The sequence below is a fragment of the Abrus precatorius genome, unplaced genomic scaffold (genome assembly GCF_003935025.1).
Source record: "Abrus precatorius isolate BTA unplaced genomic scaffold, Abrus_2018 Scaffold7, whole genome shotgun sequence".
Lineage (NCBI taxonomy): Eukaryota > Viridiplantae > Streptophyta > Magnoliopsida > Fabales > Fabaceae > Abrus > Abrus precatorius.
Window position 1 is genome coordinate 37,058,020 of NW_020874417.1, and position 20,143 is coordinate 37,078,162.

Genomic DNA, 20,143 nt, shown 5'->3' on the forward strand with positions numbered 1-20,143 from the left:
TGAAGTAGTATTTGTATACATGACTTATGTCATTATAAGAGTTCAGACTCTAAATTTCGACGGAGAGTGGCTGAGACTTTCGAATCACCTTCACCTGCTTATGGAGCTTTCTAAATACGAGATGGTAACTCTCTATAAAATATAATAAGAAAGAAGAAACAAATGTTTATTGTTTTTTTACATAATATTACTAATTTTTTTTTTATAAATTCTTATCAAGTGTTCTTTTTCTGTTCATTCCCAACATTTTATTCTTTCATAAAATGCTCGAAAACTATCCCAAATTTATAAACTTACTTTGAAAATGACAACCATTATTTTGTTCTTCTCTTGCTGCTTAATTTAAAATCAAAACCAGACTCTGAAACACGTTAAATTCAAGGATTAAAGTTACTAATAATTGAAATGCCGGTAACATAAAAAATTAAAATGGCTAATATAAATCAAGTTCAAAAAAATATTTTTTATATAATTTAAAAGATCAAAATAACATTTTACTTTTAATGTATTGTTAATATAAAAAATTATACTTTCAATTGATTAAAATATAGAATAAATATGACTTTTAAATTAATTATTATAAAAAATTAATATTCTTTATTAATATAATAATATTTAATTAACAGGCAGTCTAAATCAGAAAAAAATTATTAAACTATTAAAATACACAATAATTATAATTTTAAGTACCAATTCATCGCCGGCCGTGGGGAAAAGTTCTAATTGGTTTTTTTATTTTGGTCAAGAAAAGTGCTAATTAGTTGAATAATTTAAACTAGAGAGAAATCTAAGGGATGGATATTAAATAGTTGAAGTGTGGATTTTTTTTAATTGGGATTGGGCTACACTGACCTAACCCATCACAAACAATTACTTTTATTTTCTTATTATATCATCATTTGTCAACATTGGTTAGTGGTAACTGGTAATGGATACAATGAAGACTATCCAACAACAAACAAACAAAAACTAAACGAAAAAACAGTAAAACTAATACAAAATTTATTTCCCTAATTTTTGTTAAATTTTTTTAAATAAAAATAAGATGATATTTTTGTAATTAAAAAATATTAAAATTAAATTACAGTAAAAATGTTTTTAATTTGGAGAGTTTGGAATAAAAATTAATAGAGTCAATAGTGATTTGAAATTTAAAAAAAATAAAATTCTTGTTTAGATACTCTAAAAAGGTGAGGAAACCAAATTTTGTACCAGTGGGGTTTACAAAATATATATATATATATATATATATATATATATTTCAAAATATGAAAAAATTGGAAGTAAGGTCAGGTTCTTTTATTTGTTTATTTTTTTGTTAAATAAATTTATGCATTATAAAAAATACTTAAAATAATACCTTATTAAAAATATTATAATAAAAAATTTCAATAAATTATTTTTTATAATTATTGTAAATAATTTTTAATATATTGTTTGAGTCGAAAATAATATATTTATTTTTATCCATTCAACTGATACATTATTTTTACTCTAGTATTTTATTTTATTTCATCTATGATCTAAACACGGGGGTGAGGACGTGTTGACACGAAGAGCTTTAGTTTTTAGATTTGAGATAGATAATGCCACAGCCAAATGGTGAGAGATATGGACGTAGGAATGAGTGTAGCGAACAATGGTTTGTTCTCAGACCCTTCTTCCGTTGCTTTCTGGGGTGCCACTCAAAACATTGCCATCAAATTCTCAACCACCCATTTGGGCTATTCACTTAATAATAAGCATCAGCTTCAGCTTCGATCGTTTAACACCAAACCAAAATTCAATTTGCGTGAGGTGTCCACACCAATAGCTATGGCAACTGGGTATGTTCCATTTTTCTTTTTTCCTTCCTTCCTTCTATTCTAAACTATCTATCATTCTATCTTTCTGTTGTGAAGAAGGGTGCAACAAGTTCTTCCTCCACCCCTTACTTCCACTTCACTTCCACCTTCCTTGTTTGATGGAACTACAAGGTTGGTTTTTAGTTTTTTCAGGAAGAAAAAAAAAGAAAATTTTTATTTTGATTTATGTTCCCATAATGCAAAAAAATTTCTTTTTGTTATTTACTAAAACTTAGTGTGACTTGTGGCTGAAGGTTGTATATCTCCTACACATGCCCGTATGCCCAGCGTGTATGGATCACTCGTAACTGTAAGGTTCATAAGACATGACCTGGCCTAACCTTTGGCTCTGATACCACTTGTCACGGCCCTAAGTCCTTCAAGCCCACAATTTCAGACATAGCTCCAAATGGTCTTCATTCTAGTTCTTTTGCAACTTCTTATGAAAGAAATTTCGAAGTATAGGGAGGCGGCGACGGAAAGGAATAAAAAAGCTCATCTCTTTCCCCAAAGTGGTGGAAATACATGTCACGAGAGTGGATTCAGTTGGTTCCATCGGCCATTCTGCGAACCTGACAGCTATCACTTACTGATCAATAAAAGTGAGGTCAGTTTCACTCTAATTCGTAGCTTTAAAGTCAAATGCTTCAAAGAATCATCCTTAAGAATTACAACATTGGCCTCCTTCTGTGCTCATGTGGGCAGCATGCGCTAAGGCCTTTGTTTGTGAGATGCCTTCCTTCATCAACTGGGTTTGAGGTTACCTTAACGCCTTCCTCCATTGATGGATGATGGGGTTAACTATCAAATGGGACTTGATTCAGTGACTTCCTTTTCTAATTCTAACAAGCTTCCTTCGTCACCCTATTCTAATCTAAGGTCGAGTCATTTTCCTTATTCTAGTGAACAAGCATAGAACCTTGACTTTGAATTACAATCAATAGAAAGAGAGATGCGATCGGCTATCTCTTTTAATGGATTTTTGAGTAAAGTCAGGCTTCCTTCAACATCTGCTTCAAAGAGCTAAACCCCGGTCCTTTTTCTGCCCGATAATGTATAATTTCTTTCTATTCTATTTGGCTCTATATGGCCTTCTAATGCGTTTTATTGTCCTCATGTGGAGAATCATCTTCCATATGAAGAAAGAAAGGTTGTTTTCTCAGTAAGAATCTAGCTGTCTGCTTGCTATCTGCGTCTCGTGTAAGGGCATAAGGATAGAAGTGACTCGAGTGAAAGGAGAGAGGAAGGAATTTCTTTGTTTCCAGGAGCTAACTCTCACATCGGGGAAGCTGGGGCTAATAGTAGGTCTCACATTCTCTTCTTTATTAAACCCTGAGATTTGTTATTATTATTTTATTATAGGGTTATAAGATTCTCTTTCTCTATTCCATCAAGCAGAAGAAAGAAAGAAGAAAGCAAGGCGCACTATTTTTTATTTTTTGTTTTGGAAGCAGGGTTTGGAGGAGAAGATTCAATTGGTTCCTATTGATCTACAAGATAGGCCTTCCTGGTATAAGGAGAAAGTCTACCCACCCAACAAGGTCATGATCATATCATACTTTTCCGTTGTGCTAAAAACCAAGCTATCTTGATCTTTAATATTTATTGTGTTGAGTGTATCACGTTCTAAATAGTGATGTATTTTGAACTCCAGGTTCCATCTTTGGAACACAATAATGAAGTAAGAGGAGAGAGTCTTGATTTGATTAGATATATTGACAGTCACTTTGAAGGGCCCTCTCTTTTTCCTAGTGTAAGATGTGAAATTTTTTACTTTGGTATTTATTTTCTGGTCCAAACTTTAAGCCAAAAGTTTGCGATTTAATTCACAGGGTTCTGATAAGGAGTTTGCTGAAGAGTTGCTATCTTACACCGATACCTTTTACAAGACAGTTATTTCTTCATTTAAAGGAGATGTGACTGAAGCCGGTAACATGAGGCTTTCTTGATGTTGTTTAGCTAAATACACATAACACCTGGCAAAAATGTTAAATGCAGACAAAGGGACATTGCATAAATGTTAAATGCAGAGAGAGAGAGAGATTGATGATTTAGACAACTAAATGTAATATAAGAATGAATGGTGAGAATTCAATCTATGTGAGCTTTGTGTAGAAAATTGCCTGTGCATGTAACAAAACTCATACCTTACGTTGCTTTAGGCACTACGTTTGATTACATGGAAACTGCTCTCTCCAAATATGACCATGGACCTTTCTTCCTTGGCCAGTTCAGCCTAGTGAGTATACTTATCTTGATTTGTTAGTAATGACAAATGCATAGTGTAATCTTCACCATCTTCACACTGATTTGAATTCCTCAAAATTTCCTGTTAACTTCAGGTTGATATAGCATATGCTCCCTTCATTGAACGATTTCAACTGTTTTTAATGGAGGTGAAGGATTATGATATTAAAATGGGTAGGCCTAAACTAGATCGAGGTAGAGGATACAATAATGATCTTGCTCTGACATGGTTAAATAATTACCTAGATGGATAGGTCACAATAGGTTCAGAACGGCATAAATTTGCATCTTTAGCTTCATTCAAGAATTAAAATTATGCGATTGGTACAGGAAATAAACAACATCGACGGCTACAAAGTAACTCGCTCTGATCCCAAGGTGCTTGTTGAAAGCTACAAGAAACGCTTCCTGGCACAAGAAGATTCAACATTGTGAGAGCACGAGTGAAAATCAGTGTGCCACAGATATACTGATTCTGTCATATGCGGATGTGAAGGTGACGTTGGTTACTTGGATGGTCATTCATTATCATGAGTTGAACCTTAATTTGTATTCTTGAGGCAGAGTCAAGTTTATTGTCAAGAGCGTTTGTAACAGAATCCCTGTGCAGGGGGATTGGTTTCTCACATCACATTCTGCCGCTTTTGTATTTTTTTATAAATAAATTATTAAAATAATATATTTTTAAAACAATTTCTCTGTCTTTTGTCTGAATAGGAGATGAAACTGAGATTAACATACATGGTGCAAATTTCGCATGTAAGAGGAACAGAACTTTTTTCATATGTATTTTTTTAAAGAGTTTATAAAATTTATTTTAATTTCTGTAAACTTTTTAATATATATATATGAAAAATTCATCCCTCTAAATGTGTGTTAATCTCTTAATTTCGCCTTTGTATATAAAATATAATTGAAAAGATTAAAAAAATAAATTTCATCCATGACATGAATGACGACATCCAAACAAGAAAATTATTGTTAAAAAAATACAAAGCCCCACTCCGCAGTATGTACGGATTTCAGAATGCCTTAAAGTTTATTTGAATGAAATCCTAAAAAATTATTAGTGAGGTGCAAGAAAATCACGTCACACTCGATCAAGCCTTTTCTGCTCACATCATTAAATAATATATCAGAACAAAAATCATTGACAAGTCAACTTCGTCATACAATAATTCTTGTGATGATTTTTCTCTGGTCGCAAACTTTCAATGTTCCTAATTTATAGTTGGGACCTAGAACAAAATCACTGCCGCAACGTTTAAGCATGGCTAGTCTGCCTCTTTTTTACTTCTTTCCTAGGGTGACCAAAGACCCAAAAAGATATTTAGATGATAAACGGGAATAGGAGATATGGCGCTGTGTGCAGCTAGACGTTGTGTAGAATAAATATTAAATTTACATGCCACCAAAAAATGCAGCCCCTTTGCGTGAAATTGGTAAATGTTTGTGAGAAACGAACCCACCAAGTTGTAAGTGAATGCACAGAGCATCAGGCTCGCTACCTCAACAACGCCTTCCATATTTTCCTCATATATACAACCAACGACCATATGGCAAGCCCTGCTGAAGTATAAAGCAAAACAACACCGGAGCCTACTACAATAGCAGCTCCTCCGTGACTGAAAAGAAAAATGGGAGAAAACAGAATAAAACCCAATCAGTCAATGACAGCCTTTGAACAAAAATTTGACAGACAGAATACAACCTTTTTCTATTTGCATAAGATTAACTATTGCATATCTAAAGTTTTATAGAAAAATATTTGCAAATAATTTAGAGACGAAGAGGTGTTCACATAAATTTCTTTTCATAAAAATTCCAATGATTATGGGGGCTCATCAAAATGTATAGAAAATTAATACCTCCAGTCCCGGGTTGCAAGGAGGATGGTTAATGCTGTCATCTGTGTGGCTGTTTTCCACTTCCCCAAGTTATTTACAGCAACAGCCTATTATACAAAGTTTCAGGATATAAGCTCAGAACTTTGCACTAATATGAGGTAGTTGATTCAAGAGTCAAGGAGGTAAACAAACCTCCAAAAGCTTACTATCCTTGGAAGCAGCCCATTCCCTGACTGCAGACATGGTTATCTATTTTGCAAGTTACAAGAGAAAATTATAAGACATAAGATTGAAACATTAATACAAAGCCAGTAAATTAGACAAGGTACGGTGCCTTGAACACAAAGGAAAGGCAGGTGAAAGTAAGGCTAATTTACCATAAAAATACAAATATCAGTGAAATAAGAAAATTTTTATGGTTTTTGGTTAATGATATACATTGATAACATGCTGAAGAATTTATAAGTATTTATCCACAAAGGAAACAGAATGACAGACATCAATAGACAATTCAGCCTCCACCTCCAGATCAATAAATAAGAAAAGTAAGCCATCAACCAAGTGAGCAACAACCCCAGGAGATCCCAAACATGGTATCTACTTTCACACAAACATGATCACAATAGTCATATAGAAAAACATTGGATCTGTATGATCTCCAAGAAAGCAGGTTATTTAACCAAGCCTTTACTTTGGCTTGTTGGCTTCATTCAATCATGAGAATAACACGGTCATTAATAGTTCCAATTCATGACATACACATCTTACAAATTAAAACACCACACACTAAAAAAAGCAGAGATAAGAAAAAAGGAATATATAACCATTAAGATGCATGAGCTTGTCGATTACACGCAGGACCCTTGTTATAACAAAACCTTTTGAGCAATGCATGCCTTAGAGATCACAGTATGCATTACCTCTCTCCCAATTATGGCAATTGAAGGCAGAGTCAGTAACCAAGGTGCTTGTCCAAACGCAGCAACACCCAAAGGCCTAGTACACAACAAGACTAGCGTGGCAGCAACCATAAGCTGCATTGGGTAGAAATCAATTCACGTTCAGAAAAAAATTCTCAAAGAAAAAACCTACATAAAAATAGTTAACGAAAGGGGAAATACCTTGTCTGCTACTGGATCTAAGAAAGCGCCAAAAGAAGATTTCAACTTCATCTGCATTGCAAATTCATAAAAGAAAAGCAAAAAAAAAAAAAAAAAAAAAAACCTTAAAACTTAGAAAACAAAAACGTTGGGTGTGTTTTCTAAGAAAAATTGAATTGAAGTAAATACCCTGCGAGCAATATAGCCATCAAGCCAATCTGTAAGTGAAGCAGCAACGAAAATACTCGTGGTAGCAGCAGTTCCTCGCCAACCATCCATGTAGAAAGCTACACAGAAATGAGATTAAACGACAAGCGTTGTGAAAATGTAATAGAAAGAGAAAGAGAACGAAACGCACTGGCGACAAGAATCGGCACAGCGGCGACACGACCGAGGGTTAAAATGGTGGGTAATGTAAGCAATTTGGGAGGTTCTGGCTGAGGGTGAGGTTGTGGTTGTGATGGAACCGTGGAACCTAAATCTGTAGCAATACCAGCCTTTCCCAAACATCCCAATCTGTCCCTAATTGGGAAGGATAGGGTTTTGCTTTTTGAAGGAGAATGGGAAGGCATGTACCTTTGCTGAATTGTTCTGTTTCTGTTTGGTGTCCACAACAAGGGTTTCGTTGTGGCTTTGCGCATGTAGTAGATTGAAGCTGTTGCACTCAGTTTCAAGCTTGACATCATTTCCTTCTTCTTATTCTAATGTAAGTTCTCGCTGTTATTTTTCGTAATTCTTGGATCACACCAAAGGATATTTTTCTGCAATCTTTTCTGCGTACTATTTGGTCCCACTCGAGATACAATACATTATTTCTGTCAATTTTTAGAAAAATACAAAATGTCTTTTATTTTTATTTTAAATAATACCCTGTTTATTAGTAATAATATTATAACTATTTTAATTTAAAATGTTTTATTTGTGTAAAGAATAATTTTAAAAATATAAACTAAACATAACCTAAGTATTTTAAAAAATAACATAAACCAAAACCGTATTAGTATGCGTTTACCTTACCCAATTTAAACTATTCAACTAGCCCTTGAGTTTGAAACAACGATATAATATTTTTGTTTTGGAATATTTGTCATAGGAAACAAATGAAATAGTATTTTAGTTATTTTGATATTATAAGGTAGAGAGAATACAGTCCTTATTCCAATTTTCGACTTTATTTTATGAGTTTTTTGGTAGGGACAAAATCTTGAGTTTTGGAGTCTAACTGCTATAATCATTTGCAAGAATCCTTGAATTTAAAGAAAAATTTACATCTCAATGTAACAAACTTTTATTCAAGAAACGTCTCAGAAATTAATAAGATTTTGCATTATTTAAGTCATTATTACAAACACGTTGAAGATGTTAAAGCAATAAAATTTCAATCTCAACAAATTAACAGATTCTTTATATCAGTTAGCAAAAGCTAATGACAATAAAAAAACAATTTAAATTATATATTTTAAACCATAAATAAACCTTCATGTATTTTTTGTTTAAGAAAAATATTAATTATTAATTTAAATTTTATTAAAAATTATCTAATTTTACTTTTAATTTAATAATATATCTAATTTTTTAATAAAATATAGTGCTTCAGTTTGTGTTAACAAATTTTATGTTGGAAATATCTCTAGCACTCCTTTTTGTTTAAATATCATAGAGGGTATCCTTAAATAAGCACAAAATTAAGGTAAAAAAGGAACAAAAGTAACGTGTGGTGGAACCGAAGATGAAGCTGAAGTAATCTACAATGTGCCGACAGCTATAGGTTGCTTGCATGGTGTGGATTGAGAAAACGTAAGGATATTAAAGGTCATTTGTTTAAGTTTTATTTATATTTTCAATAAAAAATGCTTTAAAAATATGGATTTTTTTCTTTTAAAACAATAAAATTTTAAAACTAAATTTAAAATGTTTTTCTAAATACTCTTTTTAACACACTTATTTATTTAAATTTTAAATTGATATAATAAAATAAGAAAATATTAAAATAGACTTGTTGATTTTTTAAATATAATTATTATATGCAGTTTAAACATGTCATTGGTTTTAAAAACATTTTTTAAAGCTAGAACACAAACAACCCCAAACTTTTTTATTTTTTTTAAATTTATAAGTACCTATTTTGCTTATTTAATAAATTTTTAACACAAAAAAGCACGTATGGACGCAAAGTTCAAATCTAGAAGCATATACATGTAATATAGTTTTACATTGATAGACCTTGTATCCCATGATCAAGTGAAAACATTTGGACATGTAATACCCAAAATAACCTTAACATTGTATAAAAATTAACTAAAGGTAGAGATATCTTTTCAGTTTGGGATGTAGTCGTATTCTTAAGGTTTTATTAGAGGGTGAGATAAATACTTATTTAATTTAATTATTTTCAACTATTTCCATTTTTTATAATTTATTAATTGTTTTAATTATGTTCCACTATCCAAAATTTCAACAATTGTCAAAAATACAATAGAAATATAATACAGGTATTTTTTTTATTTTTTATTTGTTAAGGAGAAGGGAGGTGGATGATATTTTCTTAAGCACAATTTAAATCTTGCACCTTAAGCTCGTGAACGTCTAACTCTATCACTTGAGTTACATGAAAGGTTTTAAAAGTAACATATCTTTGGTTTTTACTTGAATATTATACACATAAGTTAATTTATATAAATTAATGGAATATCAGGTTTTTTTAATATTTTTATTACTTATCAGATAAAATTTTAAAACGGATAATTGAGTTTAATTAGTTATTTATCAAAACAATAAAGTATAAATAATTAAAATTTAAAAATAAGAATATATGCAAATTAAAAGATTTTTTCAGATAAAAAATAAAAAATGCATCACTTTTTATACGTTTTATATGCAAAATCCAGATGATTTATGTATATAAATATAAAATATATCTTGAATTTTCATAAAAAATCTCATATCTGAACATTATTTATTTTTTTGTTTTACATATGAAAAAAACAAACTAAAGTGCCCCGCAAAAACTAAAACTACAATAAATTTAAATACTTTAGATTATTATACTTTATGGGTTACTTTTTGCTTGGCTACTTTTCCTCGCTATTCTGAATTATAATCCGTAATTTTGGAATTCAATAGCTTTAAGAAACGAGGGAATAAATTTTTGTACGGTATAACAGTATATGCTCATTAATTTTTTTTTATTCTTAAAAAAGAAAATCATCTTTTTGATTGTCATCCGAGAGAATTAACAAACAACAGAATTCTAACAAAATAAATAATTTTGTGGGTCAGATAACTCTATCGCCCTTTTCTATCATCGCATCGCGATAGAGTTAAATATTTAAATTCAACATCTAAAATATCTTATTTAAATATATATATATATATATAATTATTATATATTCACATTTTTTAATAATTTTTTATCATCTCACTGTATAATAAACATAAAGAGAGTGCATATTATGAGAATACTTAAAAAAAATTGTAGAGCGGTCGTTAGTTATGGCCGGAAATTTGGATGCGTTTATTTTATGGGGAAGGCGACGCTTATAGGTGAGGACACAAGAATTGAGTTGCACGAAATGCTATATTTTTCATGAAAAATTCCCACAAAGACAAATTTTCTAAAGGTATATCGAAAATTTATAATTTGGTGTCGGTGTCGTAATTATGGTAATGTGACGCGAGGTCCACCACATTTTAGGGTAAATAACAATAACAAAGAGATTAATAATAATAAATATATATAAGGCGAAATGGGTTGTTATTGGGGCGAAAAGAAGAGAATGGAGAGTTGAAAGGGTCAAAAACTGAAATAGCACGTTGGTTGGCGATGGATTGGTGAAGTGAACTGAGGAATGAAAAGTGAAAATTGCTGAACCAACTTTTTAGCTTTTGGAGTGGTGTGAGAGAGTGTATCACGCAGCGCAGCACATGTAATAATAACGTGACGCCATTTTCGCTCTCAACGCGCTCAGTGTGCATGTGCTCTCTCTCGCTCTCTTCCTATTATCTCTCTTCTCTATGCTCTTTAGCTACAACTAACTGTATACATACGCATTCAGTTGCAGAAATTTCAGGCGAAGTTGAAGAAGATCTTATTCTCAACCCGATTTCTCGCGGCGCCGATCCAATCCACAAATGAAGTCTAACAAAGCCTTAAACCCTCTCATCACCTTCGACCACAAGAGGTATCCACGCGTCTCTCATTCCTTCACCTTCTCTGCTTGTTAGATCCGTTAATTGACTCTTCGATTTGGTTTTTCCATTTCTTTTTTCTATTTTTCGGTTCGTTTGGTTTGAATTCACTTTGACTACTGAGCTATTGGACTGCACGGTTTCGGTTATATTTATCGAATTAGTGGGTTTTGAAGATGGATCTCGGTCCAATGAGTTTGAGTGAGCGTCGAATGTGTTGTTCCTTTTTTGTTTTTCCTTTTGTTACTTAGTAGTGATAATTGGGAATCGGCGCTGCGCTGAGGCAACCAATGCCGAGCGCTATGGGGCGTAAGTTTTGTGCGAAACGCAACGTCGTCTATGCTTGGGGCCGACGACTGGTAATTTGAGTTGCGTTTTGCTTGAAGTTGTTATCCTGTCTTAATTGTCGTTTATGCTTTAGTTGGTTCTTTTGGGGTCTGGCTTTTCGCGTGTTTTACTGTCTCTCCTAATTGTTGGGTTTTTATCGTTTTATTAGTGAATTTTTGGAAATTAATGCGCATTTGGTGTGGACAGGGATGCGTATGGGTTTACTGTGCGACCTCAACATCTGCAAAGATACCGTGAATATGCCAACATATACAAGGTCTTGTCATGCTTGGGATTTATAATTCCATCCTTGCCATTTTAAGTTTTGTTGCTGAATAAGTTTTTTAAGGGAGGATTAGGAGAACGATGTGAAGGAAATTTTGCTTCCTTTTAAGTTGAAAATCTTACTAGAATGGATTTGGATATGTGTAATGTACTACGTGTTTGGTGGAATATTTTCTTCCCCTAAGCGAAAAGCACATCATATTGTAACCGGGTTGCTGTTCCAACTTTAACACTTCTCTGTTGTGATTTTAGGAGGAAGAAGAGGAGAGGTCGGATCGATGGAAGTCATTTCTAGATAGGCAGGCAGAATCTTCTGAATTGGCCACAGACAAATTAGTAGTAGGAGAAGGTGAGAAAGTTTTGGGTAATGAAACAGCAGGGCAGGAAGCCAATGCTAGTTTGGAGAATCGTGTCAATGGAGATGAAGCTAGCAACCAAACACCTGATGGTTCCGACAGTACTGTTGAAAATGGTAGTCAGAAGGAGGAGATACCACCGTCTGAGGAAACAAGAGTTCACCGAGTCCAATTATGGACGGAGATTAGGCCATCTCTTCGTACCATCGAGGATATGATGAGCATTCGTGTAAAGAAGAAAACAGGGTCAGTAAAAGATGAAAGAAACAAGAAAGGCGTGTTAAAATATGAACAGATTATTGAAACTGCTAAATCACTATCTCATTCTGATGATGCTAAATCACCAAAAGGAGCATGTGAGGAAGACTCTGATGAGGAGTTCTATGATGTTGAGAGGTCGGATCCTAGTCCAGATATGCCTCTTGTTGATGGAACAAGCGCCTCTGCTAATGGTATTGCTGCTGATGCTGCACTACCAGAGGCTTCATTTCCTTGGAAAGAAGAGTTGGAAGTTCTTGTCCGTGGGGGAGTACCAATGGCATTGAGGGGAGAGGTACCCATTATATTTATGAGAAATACACTTGTTTATTTTTTGAGTTACTACACCCGTGTTTGTTCTTGTGCTCCAGCTTTGGCAAGCTTTTGTGGGTGTAAAAGCAAGGCGGGTGGAGAAGTATTATCAGGATCTGCTTGCCTCGGAGAATGATTCTGAAATTAAAACGGATCAGCAAAGCATGCAGTCAACTGACAGTAATGGTAAAACAAGTGCAGATTTTGTACGTATGCCAGAAAAATGGAAAGGACAGATTGAGAAGGTCTCTGCCTGTGATATTTCACTCTCAATGTTGTTCATCCTCATATTATCTATACAGCCTTATAAAATAAGTTTCTTATTTGAGGTTCACAATAGTTCTTTGGTTGTGCAGGATCTGCCTCGAACATTTCCTGGTCATCCTGCTTTGGACGAGGATGGCAGAAATGCCTTGAGGCGATTACTTACTGCATATGCTCGGCATAATCCCTCAGTTGGTTACTGCCAGGTCCTTGCTTCTGAAAAGAGTTACATTTTCCCCTTTTTTTTAAGAAAAGCAGTTTTTTCTATTTTTTTCGATATGGTTGTGGTGATTTAGTTTGAAAAACTTAACTGTCAAACAACTTAATGAGATGTTTATAAGAAACATTTATACAGATGATTTGACTAAGAAATTGGTTCACTCAGAACTTTAAAGTTACTGAGATATCATTGTGCAACATTTCAACAATTACTGGCAGTTATGTTGCCTCGTATTATATTAGTTTTGTGTTTAAAAAAAAAAAAAAAGGTTGCCTGAGTTTCATGACCTTTAATTGTGAGTCAAGGAATTCAATGGGAATTCTTGCAAAGCTAAATCGGCCACAGGTTTATCCGATATACAATACACAAATTCTGGAAACTGAAAGAACGTTTTGGCTAGTCATGAGTCTTGTACTATTTTACTCCCACAAAATGCATTATTGATGTGGGTTGAGGTAGTTTTGGACATTGGAGCAGTATGTTTCAGCAGGTTGATACCTGATTGTTGAATGAACTGAAAATGATCCATATCACTGTGGTATAGAAATAGTTTACACTTGAGCATGAATCGAATGGTTCATATATATTGAACAAAACCTCAATCAGGCAAGTGCTGTTAAGGGTGGCCTTGCGGTCTCCTTTCATATTTGTGATGTGTACTATTCACAAATAGCAGTGACCTGTCCTATAACATGGATAATGAAAAAAAATGCAAGTTTGGAATTAATTATATGCCTTCTCACCCAGAAGTATCATAAACGTTCATGACATCCATAACTCGCTGATTTAGCTTGTTGGGATAATTTAAATTGCAGGCCATGAATTTTTTTGCTGGCTTATTGCTCCTTTTGATGCCAGAAGAAAATGCCTTTTGGTACGTTCGTGAGATAACTGATTTTCTTGATGTATAGAGGATGTAATCAAAATATGCACTTTTGTGATTATAGCTGTGTTTGATGAGCATTGTTGTTTTCCTCAGGACATTAATGGGCATTTTAGATGATTATTTTGATGGCTATTATTCAGAGGAAATGATAGAGTCTCAGGTATTGTTTCTTATACTATACAATTCTGGTTTAAATTAAATAATGTATCTGAATAACTTTTTATAGACTTTTTGACATATATTCAAAAACATTTTCATTTTATCAGGTGGATCAATTTGTTTTTGAGGAGTTGGTGAGGGAGAGGTTTCCCAAATTGGGTTTGTAAACTGTTTTAATTCATTTTATTTCTTTGAACTCAACATGTGAATTTTGTCTCTGGTATTCCATTTCTTAGTTGTTAATTTTTTATGTGTACTTTTGCAGCCAATCATCTAGATTATCTGGGAGTGCAAGTAGCATGGGTTACCGGACCATGGTTCCTTTCCATTTTTGTCAACATGCTTCCTTGGGAAAGTGGTCAGGTTTTATGTTTTATCTATTGAGTAGTGTAGCTTCTTAGTCTTATTTCACAAAGTTACCAATGTCAAATAAGCAATTGTGCACTGCTGTTTGAGATTTCTTCTGATCTATTGAAATTATTTGGACTTCAGTTCTTCGAGTGTGGGATGTGCTTCTTTTTGAAGGAAACCGAGTCATGCTTTTTAGAACTGCAGTTGCTTTGATGGAGCTATATGGTACTGGCTGAAAATGTTTGTAGTTTCAAACTATATATTGTATTATTGGAAAAAGGTAAACTAGTAATGCTTAAGCCATGCATGCTTATCCTTACCAAACTTTATTTTACTGTTTTGTAGGTCCAGCATTGGTAACAACAAAAGATGCTGGAGACGCAGTTACTTTACTTCAGTCATTGGCTGGCTCTACATTTGATAGCAGCCAGCTTGTCTTGACAGCTTGCATGGGTTACCAAAATATAAATGAAACTCGGTTGCAGGAGCTGAGGAATAAACATCGGCCAGCTGTAATAGCTGCCATTGAAGAAAGATCAAAAGGGCTTAAAGCTTGGCGGGATTCTCAGGGTCTGGCATCAAAGCTATTTAATTTCAAACATGATCCTAAAACTGACCAATCAGGTGATATGCAAGTACTTGGCAGTTTATCTCGCACAGAATCTGGGTCCACTAATGCAGATGAAATTCTTATTAGTCTGACTGGAGAGGGTGAGATAGATTCTGTTCCAGATCTTCAAGATCAGGTTGATTTTCCTTCCCTTTTTATTTGATCATAATTCAGTTGATAATGCATTTTATTGTTATTTTTAGCATATATACATTCAGCAAACCAAAATTTAAAAACCCATGTTATATAAAGTTATAATTAGTTTTGGAGACCTACTAATGATTGCATTTATCGTAATTGAACTGTTAGACACATTGCAGTTAATTTGATGCAAGTGTGTTTAACAGGTTGCTGAGCACTATTGCCCTTTTGTCCTCAGCTGGGCTCAATTTATTACCTGTATGAACATTTGCAAATATTCCATTTCCCCTCTTCTGTAAAATTGAAAAATAGGTTTGAAACTTTTATATTAATGATTGCTCATCAACACTTGCTCCCCAGCACGCACACAACCCCCCACCAAGAAAAAGGGAGGAAAAATCATTGAGTAGTCATCAATCTGTAGAGGAAAATAAAGCAACTAATTACAACATGGCATTGATTTGTGTTTTGACCACCATGCAGGTTGTATGGCTGAAGGTTGAACTTTGTAAATTACTAGAGGAGAAAAGATCATCTATTCTCAGGTACTTCAAATTGTACTATCTCTGGTGGCTTTTCTTCCAGAGATATGGAGAAAGAATGATGAGTGTAAAAGCTTTAGAGTCCTATAGTCTTGTCTGGTTTAACACAAATGTTGATTTACTGGGTAGCTTAATTTCTGAGTATTACAAATTATTATTTGTTCTTTTTATATTTGAAGAGTTGAAGCATTAGCAGTAATATTAGTGTAGGATCTTTGTTTCTTTTAGGGTTTTTTATTAGAGAATTAGTTTGATGATCCTGCTGCTTAACCACCTGGGTGATTAACCCACACTTATAAATTGGTTAATGATAGAATATTAATGAAAGGATAAAGATCACCCACTGATCCTTGATAATTATTGTCTCTTTTTTTCACTTGGATTGCATGACGTGATATGTGTGTGTGTGTGTATATATATATATATATATATATATATATATATATATATATATATATATATATATAGAGAGAGAGAGAGAGAGAGAGATTCACTTTTGGCATATAGCATTTATGCCTTTCGGTTTTTTCTTTTTCATCAGGGCAGAGGAGCTTGAAACAGCATTAATGGAAATGGTCAAGCTGGATAATAGGCGGCAATTGAGTGCCAAAGTAAGTTGCAAATACACATGGCATTTTTGCTTCCTACATCATATATATGCATTTGCAGTGCATATCTTCTAACTCTGCTGGCTTTCTCAATATGCTGTGATAGTTGAAGTTGTTTCTTTAGGGCAACATTACGCTTTTAACATTCTTGAAAATTGGGTTATGCAGTTAGAGCCAAATTGGTGAATTTTCAGACTGAGATATTACATGTAGTGTGTCTTTACAGCAAAATAAAAGGCAACACTTGTTCCTTAGTTCACTCAACAATCAATTAACGAATACAGAATACAGATGGCATGCTAGTATCTTGTAGTTTACTGTTCTCAAGCTAAAAATAGAAATTGGGAAGAAGGGAAAAATTTCGTTCTCTCTGTTGTGACATATAGGTAACCAGTTGAGTACTCCTAAAGTCTTAATGCAAAATCTTAATTTACATCACCGAAAATTGGTCCCCTATTTTAGAAAAAATGAAAACGAAATTGTGAATAATTGAATAGAGTGGGTTAGTGCTTCTTCAATTCTTTTATCATTTAACCATTTAAGTTTATTTGATTTTTCAATTTTTATAATGAGAAATTAAAAAATAACAGTAGCTGAATTATGTCATTCCTATTCTTTTAATATAGAATCACAGATTCATCCGTACATCACACAATTCAAAGTCATCTGTGTTTACTACACGATATGGAATCACAATTATTGGGTTGTGTGATTTGAATTCTAAAAACTATGGATTAAATGCCTCGTAGTTCTGATTTTTTATTTGAGAAGCTAATACATTTATTAATTATTTTCATCTTCAGGTAGAGGAACTAGATGAAGAGGTTGCTCAGCTTCGGCAGGCACTTGCTGATAAACAAGAACAAGAAACTGCCATGCTTCAGGTATCATTACACACACATTAATTATTGGAGTAAAACTTGCTTTGTTATGTGATGTGAGATTTTGTTGCTGTAGGTCTTGATGCGGGTGGAGCAAGAGCAGAAGGTGACCGAGGATGCTCGCAGGTTTGCTGAACAAGATGCAGCAGCCCAAAGATATGCTGCCCAAGTCCTTCAGGTTATCTTCTTTATTTCTTCATCTTTTATTGCTCTTGTATTCCATCAAAATATCAATTATTCTGACATAGGCTATATTTCAATGCCTTTGTCCGGAAGCAACCACTTTGAAACTGGAGCTTCTGCGGAAGTCTAATTGTAACATTTTAGCCAACTTGATGTCACTTGATCTTCATGGCAACTCTGTGGACATCATAAAAATCTAATTAGATATGTTATATATTGGACAATCACCAACATTTATAAATCTCTGTTCTCTCCATATCTAATGTCAAACCCATGTTAATGCCTTTTTATACTGCTATATTTACTTTTAAAATGGAAACAATGGTGAATTTCTGGACTGCAACATATAACAACCATACATATTATATTGGCAGGAAAAGTATGAAGAAGCAACTGCTGCACTTGCTGAAATGGAGAAGAGAGCAGTTATGGCAGAATCTATGCTGGAGGCTACATTGCAATATCAGTCTGGCCAAGTTAAAGTGCAACAATCTCCACGGTGTGTTTAAGTTGTTAAAATCTCTCTAATCTTTACTGACACGTGCCCACAATATTGCTGTTTCTGTATGGTTTTGGATTTAATCATTATTTTCAAACTCTGTATGGTTTTGAACCTCCCCTAAACCTTGGCAGGGTCTAATACCCAAGTATTAATAATAAGATCTTATATTGTTTATGGGAAGAACCCTCTGCGAATGAACTTGATCTTTTGCCTTGCTTAGATCTTCACAGCCAGAATCTCCAGTATCAAGAAACAATCAAGAGCCTACGACGGATCTCCCTTCCAGGAGAGTAAGTTTGCTTTCACGTCCATTTGGACTTGGATGGCGTGATCGAAACAAGGTTAGTTTTAACAGTCATTGAAGAAGATTCAATATTATAAATATTTCACTTGCGTCTTTGCGTCTTTGCGGCTGATAACCAGAATTTGTTGAATGCAATAGGGGAAACCCACTAATGTGGAAGAGGCAGCTGAGGGAAAGCCCATCGTTGAGGAACAAAGTACAGTCATTCAACAAGAGGGCAATGGCAAAGTACAGGATGAGTAGGAAAAAAGATAGTGCCTAGATTTTCTGTATGTTCTCAAGACAGTTTGACGAGCAAGAAGTTTAGTTCCTTCTTCCTTGTCTGTAATTTTTGTTTAGGGTGAACATATAATTTCATATTCATTAATTGTTTGTTCTTTATCATGTAATAGAATAATAGTAATTGGAAAGTAAGAGTATGGTCGAGGTCAACTGTAATACATCTGGTTTATTCTATACTAGAAACTTTCTTGTGTGGGTGTGTGGGAACTGTGGATTCCCTGGTCCTAAATTAGAATAAATTTTGGTAACGAAATCATAAGCATGTTTGGGTGGATGAGTATTAAAAGATAGAGGCAGGGTTGAAAAGAGTTGCAAGTAAACCAGACCCATATTCAAAAGATTGGAAGATTATCATCATATAAATGAAGGGTGGAAAATCTGTTACTTGCCCAGCAAAGTTGAAATTTCCCCCAAAGATAAATAAAGCTCCAAGTATTCCTTCCATATTATATTTAGACTGCTATCATGTATTGTAGTGCGGGATGGTTAAACACATGATCTCAAATCTTCACCGGAAAAAAAGGTTTTCTTATATTCTTATAAAGGGTGTGTCCATTGTGAATTATTGTCATTTTTATGTACGTTTTTTTATAATTAAATAAAAGTTCATTAATAATTAAATAACAAAACTTATTTATATATAAAAATAATTAAAGGGGGACATTAAACACTTCTAAAACATTCATGTGTGTGTGTGTATATATATATATATATGTATATATATATATATATATTGAATGTTCTAAAGGATGTCATGTAAAACTATTTTAGGATGTAAAATCTTCTATAAATATAAACATAATAAGGATTAGAAAATTAAAAATAAATTTTATTAAAAATGTAATAATGCACGCACCTTCATAATTTTAATAAGAACTAATTATCTATTGTTCATTATTGATTATAATGAAGTTATATGTCCTTTTTTAGTATGACATTTATCATAAACTTCTACATTTAAAATCAAATTAAACTTATTTTTTAAATTAGTTTTACTCTTATAATTTTATTAATATTTAATTTTCTGTGTTTATTTATAAAAGATTTGTAAACTATCAAAAATATTTTTTATTAATCAGAATAGTTTTTTAAGATGTTAAAATTAAAATATCTAAATATATGTTCATTTATATTATTATTAATTAAAAATTTACTTATTAATTAAATTAATTTTGCACATTTTTAAATTTATTTTTTAATTTTGAAAATACATAATTATTATTATTTTTGTCCTTAAATTTTTGCGAGATTTTGATTTTAATCTTTCTACAAAAATTGTTTTAGTCACATAATTATTAGATACCAAAATTCTAAATGCAAAAAAAAAATTCAAGTATTAAAATTAAAATCTCATAAAATATGGGAAATAAAACTATACTATTAAGAAAAAATTAATATTTTTGTTCCCTCCCTATTTTGCTTCTCTAAAATAATAAAAAATTAATA

At 33.0% G+C, this 20,143-nt stretch overlaps 3 protein-coding genes across 12 annotated transcripts; 2 read left to right on the forward strand and 1 right to left on the reverse strand.

The window, feature by feature from the left end:
• Positions 1 to 1,528: 1,528 nt before the first annotated feature.
• LOC113872031 (protein IN2-1 homolog B-like) lies at positions 1,529 to 4,697 on the forward strand. Of its 3 annotated transcripts, none has more exons than XM_027509202.1 (9): positions 1,529 to 1,826; positions 1,902 to 1,976; positions 2,099 to 2,159; positions 3,299 to 3,385; positions 3,499 to 3,597; positions 3,677 to 3,773; positions 4,007 to 4,083; positions 4,187 to 4,286; positions 4,422 to 4,697. In XM_027509202.1, the coding sequence occupies exons 1-9, from the start codon at positions 1,600 to 1,602 to the stop codon at positions 4,460 to 4,462; spliced, it is 864 nt and encodes a 287-aa protein (XP_027365003.1). In that variant the 5' UTR covers positions 1,529 to 1,599; the 3' UTR covers positions 4,463 to 4,697. The 3 variants fall into 3 exon arrangements, with proteins under 3 accessions (XP_027365003.1, XP_027365001.1, XP_027365002.1); XM_027509200.1 differs by having other exon boundaries at positions 4,187 to 4,269; positions 4,397 to 4,697; XM_027509201.1 differs by having other exon boundaries at positions 1,905 to 1,976; positions 4,187 to 4,269; positions 4,397 to 4,697.
• Positions 4,698 to 4,974: 277 nt separating this feature from the next.
• Positions 4,975 to 7,782, reverse strand: LOC113872079 (CDP-diacylglycerol--glycerol-3-phosphate 3-phosphatidyltransferase 2-like). 2 transcript variants are annotated; one of them, XM_027509330.1, is made up of 7 exons: positions 7,397 to 7,782; positions 7,228 to 7,325; positions 7,060 to 7,110; positions 6,859 to 6,972; positions 6,131 to 6,187; positions 5,960 to 6,045; positions 4,975 to 5,716 (listed from the first exon to the last, which is right to left on the reverse strand). In XM_027509330.1, the coding sequence occupies exons 1-7, from the start codon at positions 7,722 to 7,724 to the stop codon at positions 5,596 to 5,598; spliced, it is 855 nt and encodes a 284-aa protein (XP_027365131.1). In that variant the 5' UTR covers positions 7,725 to 7,782; the 3' UTR covers positions 4,975 to 5,595. The 2 variants fall into 2 exon arrangements, 1 of the variants encoding a protein (XP_027365131.1); XR_003505834.1 differs by lacking the exon at positions 4,975 to 5,716 and having other exon boundaries at positions 6,131 to 6,468; positions 7,397 to 7,767.
• A 3,020-nt stretch (positions 7,783 to 10,802) lies between these two features.
• Positions 10,803 to 18,946, forward strand: LOC113872077 (TBC1 domain family member 8B). Of its 7 annotated transcripts, XM_027509324.1 has the most exons (20): positions 10,818 to 11,013; positions 11,100 to 11,219; positions 11,761 to 11,830; positions 12,091 to 12,469; positions 12,545 to 12,747; positions 12,824 to 13,009; positions 13,121 to 13,234; positions 14,064 to 14,122; positions 14,228 to 14,294; positions 14,401 to 14,452; positions 14,559 to 14,651; positions 14,786 to 14,869; positions 14,990 to 15,390; positions 15,879 to 15,940; positions 16,479 to 16,548; positions 17,349 to 17,429; positions 17,503 to 17,604; positions 17,984 to 18,108; positions 18,332 to 18,452; positions 18,554 to 18,889. In XM_027509324.1, exons 2-20 carry the CDS (start codon positions 11,170 to 11,172, stop codon positions 18,656 to 18,658), a joined length of 2,424 nt encoding a protein of 807 aa, XP_027365125.1. In that variant the 5' UTR covers positions 10,818 to 11,013; positions 11,100 to 11,169; the 3' UTR covers positions 18,659 to 18,889. The 7 variants fall into 7 exon arrangements, 5 of the variants coding, with proteins under 5 accessions (XP_027365122.1, XP_027365126.1, XP_027365124.1 ...); XM_027509321.1 differs by having other exon boundaries at positions 10,803 to 11,013; positions 11,094 to 11,219; positions 12,091 to 12,747; positions 18,554 to 18,946; XM_027509325.1 differs by having other exon boundaries at positions 10,803 to 11,013; positions 11,094 to 11,219; positions 12,091 to 12,747; positions 18,342 to 18,452.
• Positions 18,947 to 20,143: the final 1,197 nt, after the last annotated feature.

What these genes read in the sequence shown, in the direction of transcription:
- LOC113872031 (XM_027509200.1), top strand. Translation starts at nt 1,600, where the DNA reads ATGGTGAGAGATATGGACGTAGGAATGAGTGTAGCGAACAATGGTTTG. An exon ending in GGATCACTCGTAACTGTAAG is followed by an intron (nt 2,160 to 3,298) that starts GTTCATAAGACA and finishes TTTTGGAAGCAG; the next exon opens with GGTTTGGAGGAGAAGATTCA. An exon ending in AGGAGATGTGACTGAAGCCG is followed by an intron (nt 3,774 to 4,006) that starts GTAACATGAGGC and finishes ACGTTGCTTTAG; the next exon opens with GCACTACGTTTGATTACATG.
- LOC113872079 (XM_027509330.1), bottom strand. Translation starts at nt 7,724, where the DNA reads ATGATGTCAAGCTTGAAACTGAGTGCAACAGCTTCAATCTACTACATG. An exon ending in TGTGCCGATTCTTGTCGCCA is followed by an intron (nt 7,326 to 7,396) that starts GTGCGTTTCGTT and finishes ATTTCTGTGTAG; the next exon opens with CTTTCTACATGGATGGTTGG. An exon ending in TAGATCCAGTAGCAGACAAG is followed by an intron (nt 6,973 to 7,059) that starts GTATTTCCCCTT and finishes TACCCAATGCAG; the next exon opens with CTTATGGTTGCTGCCACGCT.
- LOC113872077 (XM_027509321.1), top strand. Translation starts at nt 11,170, where the DNA reads ATGAAGTCTAACAAAGCCTTAAACCCTCTCATCACCTTCGACCACAAG. An exon ending in CCAGAAGAAAATGCCTTTTG is followed by an intron (nt 14,123 to 14,227) that starts GTACGTTCGTGA and finishes TGTTTTCCTCAG; the next exon opens with GACATTAATGGGCATTTTAG. An exon ending in AGGAAATGATAGAGTCTCAG is followed by an intron (nt 14,295 to 14,400) that starts GTATTGTTTCTT and finishes TCATTTTATCAG; the next exon opens with GTGGATCAATTTGTTTTTGA.